Source organism: Piliocolobus tephrosceles, chromosome 7 (assembly GCF_002776525.5).
Source record: "Piliocolobus tephrosceles isolate RC106 chromosome 7, ASM277652v3, whole genome shotgun sequence".
In the NCBI taxonomy this organism is placed as follows: domain Eukaryota; kingdom Metazoa; phylum Chordata; class Mammalia; order Primates; family Cercopithecidae; genus Piliocolobus; species Piliocolobus tephrosceles.
Genome location: NC_045440.1, coordinates 72,281,195 through 72,294,971, shown reverse-complemented (window position 1 = coordinate 72,294,971; position 13,777 = coordinate 72,281,195). Strand labels below are relative to the sequence as shown.

At 39.3% G+C, this 13,777-nt stretch overlaps 1 protein-coding gene across 7 annotated transcripts in view; it reads left to right on the top strand.

The window, feature by feature from the left end:
- The window catches only part of EYA1 (EYA transcriptional coactivator and phosphatase 1), a 350,164-nt gene that overhangs the window by 207,925 nt on the left and 128,462 nt on the right, over positions 1 to 13,777 (top strand). For all 7 annotated transcript variants that reach the window (XM_031935953.1, XM_031935951.1, XM_023184055.3 and 4 more), the window contains one exon: positions 5,523 to 5,600. In XM_031935953.1, the coding sequence (XP_031791813.1) occupies positions 5,523 to 5,600 (78 nt within the window). The remainder of the gene's footprint in view (positions 1 to 5,522; positions 5,601 to 13,777) is intronic.

Here is a 13,777-nt window from a genome sequence, read left to right as displayed (position 1 = left end):
TTTAAACTGGGCAGTTGGGAAAGTCTCATTGGTAAAACAGGTTAAATCCTGCTCAAGGAAAGAAAACCTTCATGGAAATTAATTCTTGGAAAACTGGGAAATGTTGCAGGAAGATGAAGGATTTAATGCAGCATCAACATTCTTTAGAAAATGGTGTGGAAGGGAAATAGTTGCTGGGGAAGGGCTAAAGATGGTGAGGGATGAAGTATGTCTCGGGAGCTTAAGGAACGTGGAAAAAGACTCAGTGGAAACTGTTTCAGACAGTTGTCAAGAGATGGAAAAGGGGGTCTGGCAAGCAACAGGGTGACTCAAAAGAATAAAGACAGAATACAATTAAGTGGACTGCCAGCATGCTGGCACCTGTTCTGCTATACTCATCCATCTGGAACAGCAGCAGAACAGTGAACAATGAGAGATTGCCCATCCTGAGATTAAAAATTGGCAAAAAAGATGCTAGGAGAAATGAGTCCACACATCATCCTAGGATGGGAGCTAGACATGACTGGCTCTGGGTTTCAGGCTAGGCAAGGGAGGCTGTGAAGCAGGAGTGGGAGAATAGATAGGGATTTGGAAAGTTGGGATATTCTGATGAGGAGTAATAGCAAGTAAGTGAATGAATGAGGTGAAAGGTGATATTTCATGAAGGTAATGCAATTCCAGGTATGGGTGCAACTGAACATTTTAATAACCAATGTGGAATGAAGGTAACTCTTTTTGAAGTAGAAGAGATGAAGGAATCATAAAGAGTGGGAGAGGGATGGTAAACTGAGTTTTTAAAGTCCCTGCATAATATGGTAGGAAACAAAACTAAAAGAAAGATTGAGTTTGTGCCAAGCAAAGACAAGCTGTGCTTACTCAGTTTGAGAAAAGTTGTGATATGAGCTTAGGTGCTGCTGGGGAGGGCCTGCAGGTCACCCAGGCTGCTGCCTTCCCTGCATGTTGCGGCGTGCATTATTTGTAACGCACAGGCTGGCTCCTAGTCCAGCAGGCAGTACTGTCCTTTGTGGGTGAACTTGGTTTATTAAGATGGCCCACTTAATTTATGGTGAAAAATATAACTAATCAAATGGACAGAATATTTGTTTCTTCTAAATGGTCTGTCATCTTATGCAGATGTAGAAGTCTTCTGCATGACTGGAACCTTCAAAGTATAACCAGAAGTTGCTTGATGAGCATGAAATCGTGGTATGATGGATTAGTGGCATGCTATTGATAGCTAATGTCACCAAGCTCCAATGGTCTGATAGATAGATCCACACTGAAATTTATGATGAAGGAAGACGGTTTTCTCATTTTTATGGGCCAACCTCCCCTAAAGAATGCCAGAAAAGATGGCTACATGTTCTTCTGGAATTATTGATCACAATTGCCATGTAAACCATTCTGTTAGCCTGTTTCTTTAGAAAGTATACACTGCCTTTAAATGATCAAAACATAAGTTTTCTTCATATAATCACAATTTGGTCCTGCCATCTTATTTCCAAGTTACTTTGCTTTAATTTTGGCTCTCTTGAAGCGTGGTCTCATGGCTGATTTAGACACATCCCTTCACTTTGGATTCTTCTTTCTTTTAAAGAGGAAGCTTAACTTTAATGTGAAGTTCATGATGCATTTAGACCCAGTTATCTGTATCTTAAGAAAAACGTTGATCTGTCATAAAGAGACACTATAGTGGTAGAGTGACTATAAAAGCAAAGGTCCTGGACCTAGCACAGTGTGAAATGATTTAGAAGCATTTATCTTTTTTAATTCTCACTTGAGTATTCACCCACACTTACAGATGAGGAAGCTGAGGCATACAGAAGTTGACTAACTTCCAGATTCATGCTGTTAGATGCAAAGCTAAATTGAAATTCAATTGATAGTTCCAAAGCAGGTGCTTTTAACTGTTATATATTATTCCTGGTATTGCTCCCCAGGAGAAAGGAGGAAGCCATTCAGCCCAACAGATAATATTGCTACTGCTACTTTTAATGATGATGTTGAATATACTTTTAGCTCCTACTTTATACCAGCTACTTTATGTACATTTTTATGAATTATTATTTCATTCTTGTAATGTAGATATAATTTTATATGGAGATAATTAAGATCAAGGAGATTAAATCACTTTTAGAAAGTCTTATAGCAGGTAACTGGATTCTCTGACTTCAAAACCAAAACTCAAAGGCATTTATGGAGGGAAGATCATTTCATATCTAGACGTAGCAAGTTGCCTAGCATTGCTCAGACCTAGAGGGCATGGCCAAGTGAAGGAGTTGGAGGAACAGGGAGATTTAAGGGATAAAAAGGAATTTTTGAATGTTTTTAAAGTATGAATATATTTTTGAGGATCAGATGGAAGATTGGAAACTTAGAATGGTAGAAAAAGAGACTCGTGTGGTGGCAAAAGAAAACAGAAGTTGCTATTTTTCTAATAGACTGAAGTCATATAATGAATAGTATGGTGGAGAGAAACTAATCCCAGTTATTTAGAGGTGAACAGATCATTCATAGTTTTTCCTTTTTAGATGGGTGACTTAGATAGGATAGTTGTTCTCAGATGTTACAGTACCTTAAACCTCTAAGACCAAGAAAACTCTGTCTGTTTTTAAATTCAAAGCATTGGAGAGATGCTCTATCACATCATCTACAGCATAGTTATAAATGTGGTGGTGCTAGTGGGAATGGTATGGATAACATTTTGGTTATTCTTGTCTTTTTAACTCTCTGGTGGGTGTATGTTTGGCTACAATAAAGCTAGAAGTAGTCTTTGTTTCTTTGGCTTTCATTCAGAAACTATTTTACATTACAATAAATCACCAGTCTTTAGCATCAGGTCCCTGGTGATCAAAGTATTCAATTACAGTACCTGATAAAATCATGAATATCCTGGTGGTTATTTTATGTACATCCTCTTCCTTCAACAGTGAACCTTTTTAAAAAACTGGGTTCATTGGGAAAAGGGAGTCTTTATTCCTTAGTGTATAGGTGGGTATGTTTGAACAATGGTGAAAAGCAGTGTTATTGGGGCTTAAAAGAAAAGTATCCTCTTCCTTTCCTTTCTAATCTTTTTGCCTAGTTTTAATGGATTTCAAGTATAATTGAATGTGCCTCTTGGGAGTGAAGGCTACATTCAATTAAGCTAATCACATGGAGAATAGCTGGTGTCGATTTTAGGGGTACAGATATAGGAGTGGTTTTGGTGTAGTCAAGCTTTCACAAAGTAGTTGCATCTACAAAATCAGTTAAATCATAGACCTTAGATTTGACAAAGACTTAGTAGTAATCTTGATTGACATCTCACGAAGTGGAACAAATTTTTTCTTCACATCTTTTCCTGACAGCTGGGCATGAAACTTCTATGTGAGAACTTCCAGCAACTGCACTAGGCTGGGAGCCCTACGACTGTAGGAGGGGAGGGACTTCGCTTTCCACTCTACCCGATGTGTGGCACTGTGCCCCAGCAGGCTTGTTGTGGAGTAGCTTGTACTATTGGAAAGTCCCACTTATTACCGTTTCTTCAAGTTTTAGTCATGGGCCTTGGAGTCAAAAACATCCCAAATTAAATCTTATTTCTGCCCCTTACTGTGGGTCTTTGGGTGACTTCCTAATCCCTTTGGTTTTAATGTGTGCATGGGAAACAAGAAGGCAATATTGCCTAGGGAGTGTGTCTATTCTGAGACCTATTTGTAGAGTTGTTTAAAAGGATGAATTATAATGTCTATAAATAACTAACACATAGTAGGCACTTTACAGGACCTGTTTCCATGGCACCTAATTCTAATCTTTTGCTTAGTGTGTTGTATTTGATTCTGAGTTCAGAATCTTAGTGGTGATCTGTCTGGCAGAGAGTGAAATAGAATGATTGCTTTATGTGTATGGGGCATTATTGAGGTTTTTTGTTTGTTTGTTTTTGTTTTTTAAGGAGGTAAAGTATGATGTGGACAGCTAAGTAAGAAACTTAGAAACTGTGCGCTAGCAATGGAATACTGCCTTTCCTGAAACGATGGCAGTGTAATGGTGACGAAAAGCAAAATCATTCGGTTGTCTGGTGGCATGGAGAGAGAAGGCAAATACAGGCTTATGTCAGAATTTGTTAGCATCAACAAAGACTTCTAAACCCAAAACAACTGGCAGAAAAGTGAAAACTTCAGTTACAACTTCAGTTACACCATTGTTGGGTCTACATTAAAACTATCCAGCAGACTGATTTCCATTAGTCTCACTGTTGTTTTCTGAAGCTTGTTTAGAAGTCATCTGAATAATTATTTTTTTAAAAAGTGACTATCTGATGCATCTATTTATAATGCTTATTTTTAAACTACTCATTATGCATTAGGAGAATATCTGAAGATCCAGGGGTTGTGTGAATTTGTCTTTTCCCTGGTGTTTGTAACAGATTGGTGATGTTGAGAGAAGGAAAAGCTGCATTTTCTCCATCATCTTTTCCTACTTCAAAATGTATTTGCTTTATGAGAGAGGACTCCCCAGATATTCTCTTGTGGGAGCCTTTGTTTTAGGAAGCATGTAAATGATTTTTAGGTATCCCTTAAAATATTACTGAATTGTTTCTGAAAATCTGTTACTAAGAAATGAATACCTTCCACAAAGCAGGGTAGGCAAATTCTGATGATGGCACTTCACCAGCAGTTTCTACGGAAAACAACAATGCTACTTCTTCATTTAAAAAAAAAATGTAAAACTAGAGAGAAAAAAAGCAGATGTGCTGAAGTTGTTGGCTTGTCTGTTTGGTAGGGGCACAATAACACTGTCACCATATCAGGGGAGTGGATTGCTTTAGACAATCTATAGCATAAATCTAAAAGTTATCTCACAGCACAAAGGGACTTGACCGAAGATCATGTATGTATTTCACAAACTGCTATCAATACTGTTGTGAAATAGAAAACTTTGTTTCTGCTTCATTTAGATTAAAAATGTTTTTGGTATGACGCATACATAAAATATTGATGAATTGGCAATCAGATATGGCTGGGTGGTAACGATGGCGCATTAAATCGAGCCCTCGGTTTTTTAGCCATGCTGGAGAACCCAGAAGGTGTGTGTGTGTGGTAGGGGGGACCCTGCCCTTGAGCATCGGGAAGACCTGCTGGTGTCGACACCCACTCACTTCCTACTTCCCCACATCTTTCTGTCCTATCCTTTTGACTCTGACCAAATAACAGATTTTTCCACAACCCCAGGAAATGATTTTCTATCACGTCATGTAGATTTTGAGAGATAATTTATTTATCAATAAGTAATTCAGTAAATATGTAAAGCAATGATGAATTTAATTACTTTTAAAATGCTGCTTTTAAAGGGTAACTTGTGACAATAGATTGTTTCCTAAGGGGAAAGAACTTAATATATGAATGTTTTTTAAAAGGAGTCTATTTATGCTTATGATTTATGTTCAGTTAGGGAAAATGTTTCTTGAAATGATTTTCTTGTCATTACTCTGAATGTTATATCTTCTCTTCCATGTCTTTATAAATAACTATTAATTCAATATTGATGTATGTTGTTTATTTTTGTAGTTAAAACAGAGCCAATGAGCAGCAGTGAAACAGCTTCAACGACAGCAGACGGGTCTTTAGACAATTTCTCAGGTTCAGGTAAGGAATAAATATCAGATTTTCACATCGAGCATTATTTTTTCTAGTTTACTCATGTAATGTCCCTGTGTATCTATATATATGCATGTATATGTGTATATGTGTGGGTATATATGTACTTATGTATATATACATATAAAATAGCTTTGCTCAGAGTCACATATTACCAATTCTGGTTTCATTCATTATGAAGGAGTGGTTGCTGAAATGTTGGTATTCAATAAATGGGGTAAAAAGGGTTTTGTTCTTCTCCTTTCTTCTAATTATATTTACTATGCTGGTGACTCCTCCCCCATTCTCTCTTAGATGTATTATTTTTCCAGGTCTTCAAATTTGGTTAGGCAAAATTTGGTGTTTTACACTTCTAAGCAGACTCGCCAAGCCATCTTGTGAAGTAACTGTCATATCAACTATAGATCTAAATTAAATAGACCCTGTAAAGCAGCATTAAGTTCTTCAGTTAGTTTTTAATCTCCTTCACATTAATAAAACCTGCCTCCAATAAACAAAATATCCAAGTTTCACAAGTGTCATCATGAAATGACTGACAAGAAAGTGACTGTGATCATAAGGTGGTTGTGAGAATGTGATTATATATTTGCCAAGTCACCCAGCCCAGCTTGGAGTATTTCATTTAAAAATTATTTATATCAGAGATAATTCTTAGAATTTTGACTTTTTTTATATTGCCTGCTATAATTTTAGCACCTCTCTATTGGAAATGCTATAATTTCATAAAGTTGTGATTGATTTAATTAAGCTCTCTGGATCATTTATTTAATACATACCACAACAAAAAGAAATTGTAAATACAAAATGAAATGCAAACATACAACTTCGATACTAATAATACCAGGTAAAAGCAATAAAAAATAACAAAGGGTGCAATATCCATTTGTTCTTTCCTAAAACATTTATTAGAATTGGACTTTTGCCTGGCTATATGGTTGGTGCCATGCTGATTTCATAGATCTATGAAAATGGTCCTGGTGCAGGGCTTAGTGGGATGAACCAATGAACAGACCATCACAGTACAGTTTGATAATGCAGAGGGAAGCCCAGAGAGCCCAAAGAACACCCAGGAAGGGACCTAGTGGAGACCAGCTTGGGGTGGGGTGATCAGGGAAGGTGTCTTGGAGTAGGTACTCAGTCTTAAGAAATGAGTAGGAGAAAAGCACTGGGAGGGAGAAGCTGAACAAATGGACAATCCATGAAAGGAGACAGCAGTGCAGAGGGCATGGATCTTTGGGAAACTGTTAATGGTTCAGGGTTCCTGGTGTATGTACAGTGTGAGAGCAAGGGCATGTTGCAGAGGGAGGCAGGGGCCAGAGTCTAAAGAGACTTGTGTGAACTTGATGGAATTTGTGTTTTCTCCTGTGTGCAATGGGAAGCATCAAAGGAAGGAGGTTGCATGATCATATTCATAGCAGAATTATGGCCACCATGGCAGGATGAATTGGGGGCAGGTGAGCTGAAGTAGAGAAATCAGTTAGAGATTTTTTTGTATTAATTTGAGCAAAAAATATTGAAGACCTTAAATAAAGCACTGGCAATGGGTATGGGAAGGTGATGGATTTGGTGCATTTCATTTATGAAGTAGAATTTATAGTGGTCAGTGACCAATGGGTATAGGGGTAAATGATGCAGAGAAAGAAGTTAAGAGCCAGGAAATGCAAGAGGAGCATGGTTGACAAAAGAAGACAGGAAACTTAGTTTTGGGCTTGTTGACCGTGAGGCAACATCTACCTGCAGATGCCAAGTATATTAGGGTTTGGAGCTCAGGGGAGATTTGGCGTGGGAAATTTGAAAGTGTACAGGGAGTTAAAGCTAGTGGGGTAAGCAAGGTTGAGGACAGAATTCATGGAAAGCTAATATATATGACATGGGCAGAAGATCAAATGAAAACAGGTAATTCGGAATAAAGCAACAGTTTTGGCCAGGCATGGTGGGTCACACGTGTAATCCTAGCACTTTGGGATGCAGGGGGAGGAGAATCATTTGAGCCCAGGAGTTAGAGGCCAGCCTGGACAACATAGGGAGATCTATCTCTACAAAAAATATTTTTTTAAAAATTAGCTGGGCATGGTGGCATGTGCCTGTGGTCCTAGCTACTAAGGAAGCTGAGACTGGAAGATCACTTGAGCCCAGGAGTTCAAGGTTACAGTGAGCTATGACTGCACCACTGCACTTCAGCCTGGGCAGCAGAGTGAGACTTTGTCTTAAAACAAAAACAAACAAACAAACAAACAAAAAGCAAGAGTGTTGAATTGGAAGCAAACACAGGTAAGAATTTTAAGGAAGCACTGTCAGCAATGTGGATTTGTACACAGCTCTTGAAAATTATTTGTAACACATCTTGAGAAAATGTTAACTGCATTAAGAGAAAAAGCAAGTTATGAAAGAGTCATATTTTCAGTATAATCACAATTTTGCTTTCTTAAAAAGGCATCTGTATGTACATATGTGGGCCTGTGTATATAGGTCTAAAAATTGACAGTGGTTCTCTCTGGATGGTGGAAGATAATTTGAATGTTTTCAAAATTTTTACATTATATATATATGTATATATAAAACTTTTATACTTTTAAAAAGTAATACTTTTAAAGTCCAAGTTAAAAATCATGTTCTACAAAGATATATTTTTTTGAAAATATCTATGGAAAATAGTATTGCATCACTATCACTGTTTTTTTCTGATTTTGATAACTGTATTGTGGTAAAAGAACTCTTTGTTTTTAAGAAATACACATAGAAAAAATATATATGTGTATATATATATATGTGTGTGTCTATATATATGTATTTTTTTTATTTGTTTGTTTTGTTTTGAGACAGTCTCGCTCTGTTGCCCAGGCTGGAGTGCAGTGGTGCGATCTTGGTTCACTGCAACCTCTGCCTCCTGGGTTCAAGTGATTCTCCTGCTTCAGCCTCCCAAGTAGCTGGGACTACAGGTGCATGCCAACATGCCCAGCTAATTTTTGAATTTTTAGTAAAGACGGGGTTTCACCATGTTGGCCAGGATGGTCTCAATCTCTTGACCTCGTGATCCACTCACTTTGGCCTCCCAAAGTGCTAGGATTACAGGTGTGAGCCACCACACCCAGCCAGAAATATTTATAAGTAAAAAGATATCATACACAAAACTCCAACAGAATGTGAGGTATATATGTGTATGCATTTTCAGACACACACACAGAAGAAATCAAGGATAAAGCTAATAACATATTGGGGAATTTGGATGAAAGATATCTGGGACGTTTTGTGCTGTTCTTGAAACTTTTTTGCAAGTTTCAAATTGTGTCAAAATTTAAAATTAAAAAATTACAAGCATCAATGGGTTAGCCTGCAGCAGTTTCAGTAGATGGGTGAACTTTACTTATCCTTGTCCCTGCTGGACCATATGACCAACTTCTGTGTCTCCAGCATAGCCCTTCACAGATAGTATGTGCTCCTAAAGTTTATTGAATGAATGGATGATTTCATGAACAACGTTGGGGAGTGAAGATGAGGAAAAGAAAAATGTCTTTCAAGTACATAGTGCTAAAAAGAAGAGAAAGAAAGGAAATTCATTAGAGAGAAGGATGGCATTTAGGAGGTCAGGGTGGTTTCATACTGCTGACACAAACTCAACAGAGGCAGAGATTAGAGGTACGGGCAAGTAGGGGGATAATTGATAGAGGGAAGCCCCTGATGGGACAGCAATAGCAAAAATCCAAAACAGAAGTCAATCAGGCTAGAAAAATAAAAACTTGTCCACTGAAACATTGGGGAAGATGCAATACGAAGTGGTGCAGATGAATTGGAAGTGGAGAAGGTGGCAGTACATTGAGGGAGTTCCTATACAATTCTGTTCGGACCCTTCAACGGCTCCCATTTGTCTCTATGGGTAAAAACCAAATCCTTAAAAAGCCAACAAGCCCTATCATCGTCTGCCTCAGAGACTGTCTTACCTTGTTGCCTGGCCCCCTTGCTTACTGCTCTTCCTCCCACGTGGTAGACGTGCTCCCCACATAGTTCCTTTTTCGCTGGCAGTTCCTTCCCTGCATACCTGCCTTTATCTCCCTGACTTCAAGTCTGTGCTCAAATCTCCCCTTCTTATCGAGGCCCACCGTGACCATCTGACTCAGTGCAGCTCTCCTGTTCTACTTCTGTTCTACCAGGCCAGGTTCCTCCCTACTCTTTCCTGCCAATAATTATGAGCCTTTTGCAAATGTTGTCATTCTCTTGTGCATTATGTTTAGTGTTGGACTCTCACCCCACCAAAACGTAAGCTTGTGTTGGCAGGGATTCTGTGTTGTTTGGTTCACTTCTATATCCCTGACACCTAAAACAGTACCTGCCACATATTAGGCACTCACATATTTGCCTAATATTTGCCACATATTTGAATTAAAGAAAACATGAATGAACAAACGATGGCTTCTACTTTTTCCTCTGAAGTGACTCAAAATGAGAGTAGTGATAGACATGTGAGCTTGAAGAGTTGAAGAAGACTGAAATTGACTTAGTGGATCTGGGGAAGTCTGAAGCTGCCTAGAAAGAGAAGGGGATGGACAGTAGAGCTGAAGGTTGAACAAGGCGAGAGCTAATGAACATGGGCCTGTATGATGGAGTGATTTTTCTCTACAAGGGCTTAGCAGACCACATAAAAAGACACTGGGCTTGATCCAGGGTTAAGGGTTTGCTAGGTAGAGCATGATAGAATATGGACTTAAGAAAATTGAGAGTATCAGTAAAGGAATGGTTTAAAATAATTTTTCATGTATTCAAGACATGTAGAAAGAAGGAGAGGTAGGGGCTAATACCTTGAGAAAAGGTAGGGAGGTCAGGTGTTCTTCATCTCTTGATGAGGTTAGATAACACGTGAAATGAGAACAAAGGAATGAAAATTCCAGACAGAGATGATGTTCCTTACTTAAACTCAGTGAGGCCTTCACCACATGCCTCTGTGGTTAGTTTCTCAGCCTTCATCACTACTTTTAGGATTAATTCTTGGTTTCTGTCTTCCTGCCAAACTATAGCCCTATGAGAACAGAGATTTTGTTTGTATTATTCAGTTACAGTCCTGGTGGCCTTCATGGTATCGAGCATATAGGAGATGCTCAGTAAATGTTTGCTAAGGAAATGAATGAATTGATCAATGTGATTATGGCTTGAGACCATGGAGTAGGGAAAAGGGGCCAGGATGTGGTCTTCAGCTTGATGACTGAAGGACAGGGTTGAGGCCTAGACAGACTGAGAAAAGCGGTGGATGTATAACCCAGGGTGATGTTGGGGCTTATAGGGAGACATCACCAAATCCTAAAGTTTTTGATAAATGTAGGCAATGTCCAGGATGTGGGTCATTCATGGAAATGTTGAAGATCTGTCATCAACCCCAGAGAAAGAAAGATTTTGTGGGAGAGTAGAAAGCCAACGGTTTGGAAGAAACAACAATGAAAATATGTTTTCAGGTCTTTGTGACATCTGGAATCTGAGAAGAAGCCTCAACTTGGAAAAGATACACAGGAGAAGCAAAGGCCTTGGAGAAGGGCTTAGCTGAAGGTGGAGGGGTAGGTGGTGGAGAGGCTGAAGCTATAAATAATCTTGTTTTCCATAGTTTGATTCTCTGTGTTGAATACAGAGGAAAGAATCAGGAGAGGTGAGGGGGTTGAGTGAAGGCATAGGAAGCACAGAGCACCCTGGAATCGATATTCTCTTATTTAACATTTTCTTTTCTCTCTCTTTTATAAATAATAAAAGAAACAAAAATCAACATACTGGAATGGCTATGAACAGGGTTTAGGGTTTGTAAAATAAAGAAGTTTCTAAGTCTTTAACTCCAAGCTGTCCTTTACCTCTGTGGCCACCACTCCTACTTTCTTCTCCACAATGGCTTAAAAATTCACATGAACCTGGCTGGGCACAGTGGCTCACGCCTGTAATCCCAGTACTTTGGGAGGCCGAGGTGGGCGGATCACGGGGTCAGGAGGTCAAGACCATCCTAGCTAACATGGTGAAACCCTGTCTCTACTAAAAATACAAAAAATTAGCTGGGCATGGTGGCGGGCACCTGTAATCCCAGCTGCTTGGGAGGCTGAGGCAGGAGAATCGTTTGGACCCGGGAGGTGGAGGTTACAGTGAGCCGAGATGCGCCATCGCACTCCAGCCTGGGCGACAGGGTGAAACTCTGTCTCAAAAAAAAAAAAAAAAAAAAAAAGTTAAAGGTTCCCACCCTAACTATTATTAGTGTCATAACAAAATAGACAGTGAGGATAAAGAAGAAATGGAGCCACTCTGATGTTGGTGATTGCTATCTCCACCTCTCTTTCCAGGAGCCCTAGCACCTGCAAGCCTTGAGGACATAGTGACTCACTCTTCCAGGGAAGCCCTCAGGGATCTTGGTGTGGGGAGAGTGAAAGAAAGGGGAGGCTGGTTTTCCAAGGCATGTGGCTGAATTGAAAATTGCAGCATTGTTTATCATGGTTTCAAAATATTGTAAAGTGATGCCCATTTACTCTTTATCAATGAAAAGCAATATTTTAATGATTTAAATTTTAAGAACAAGAGGGATTGCAAATAAATTGTTTTTAATATCTTTGCTGCCTCTGCCATTTCTGCAAAGCCTACATTTGTTAAGTTGTTAAGTAAAATGCTAGTTGATATCTGGTGATATTTGAAAATTGAAAATAGAAGCAGGAATGCTTCTGGAGGAGAAAAAATATTGTGTAACAAATATGGTTTCTCTATTTAATTGTTCATTCAACAATTATTTATTGAGCACCTGCTATATGCCAAGCAATGTTCTAGGCAGTGGGACTATAGCAGTGAAATGGTACACAGGGTCTCTGCCCTCATGGAGATTTCATTCTTTGGGAGAGACAGATAATACATGGGTAAGTGTTAAGTGCTGGTGTACGTAAACAGGCAACTAAAAGTGCTAAGAAGAAAACAAAAGCTGATCAAAGAATTTAGTAAAGGAATGGATGGGAGTCTCTTTTAGAGGAGAGGACATCTGAGCAGAGATCTTGGTGAAGGACGGGAATAAGTTTGGGTTCACTGAAATGTGATAGGAGGATAATGGAGGGCTTGGAGTTGAGGATCAGGGGATTTGTGGCATGACTTAATTTGTGTTTTTAAGAGGTCACTGTTTGATGCATGGAAGGTGCTTTATAGGGAGAAGGGTGAGGTGAGGGCACGTGGAAGCAGAGAGACCAACGTTTTCCTTGCTCAGAAGAAAGATGACTGTGTTAGTTCATGTCTTCCTAGAAGAGCCACCAAGGCAGGATTAACTGTACCAGGATTTTGTTAAGGAAAAGGAGAGAGGGAAGGAAGGGAGGTTAAGTTAGCTGGGAGTGCAATCTAAGAACATTTCAGCAAGGCCATCAGAGGAGCCCTAGATCTCCCAGGAACAGGCAGGCCTACCTTAGTATTCCTGGTGCATTGTCACTGGTTGGGTTAAGCCCTTTGAAAGTGTCCCCTCACCCCTGCCCTGCATGGCATGGATGGATTGCAGGACTTAACAGCTAGGCCCTTGTTCAGCTTCATCCCCTGCAGCAGAAGAACGAGGAGGTACATCTTCTGTTTGCCACAACATTGGTGACTGGAACAGAGTGATAGATGAGAAGTGAGAAGCTGTGAGGTTTGGGGTATATTTTGATGAGAAAGCAGACTGGACTTATGATCAAAGGGTAGGTGGAGTGTGAGGGAAAGAGAAGAGTCGAAACTTTACTTCTAAGCTTTTGACCTGATTGTCTGGCTGAATAGTGTTACCATGAAGGAGCCTGGGGGAGGAATGAGCTGAGGACCTGCCAATTTCAAGAGTTGTTCCTCCTCCCAGCAGTCCCAAGATTGTGATTATTATTCGCTTTTGATTCCCCTCTCCCTTCCTACAAAAAGATTGAAGGAGCTTCTTTCTGTGTTGGACATAGAATGGAATAATTGAAACAGATAAAGAGATATTTGTTGTCTGTATATTTCCAAGGCTCTGTGGCAGGTGTAATTTGGAATTTTCTAAGGGTAAAATGACAGTTTAATTTACCTTGATAGATGATCTGGGGTCATTCCCTTTGTTTTAGGTTGTTTTTGTCCTATGAAATTAAAATTAGTCTGAATTTCTGGGCTACTGTTTGGAAAGTTTAAAGTGTTGAGGTATAAGATGGCAGATTTTTGAATACAGGCCACACAGAGATTGTGGG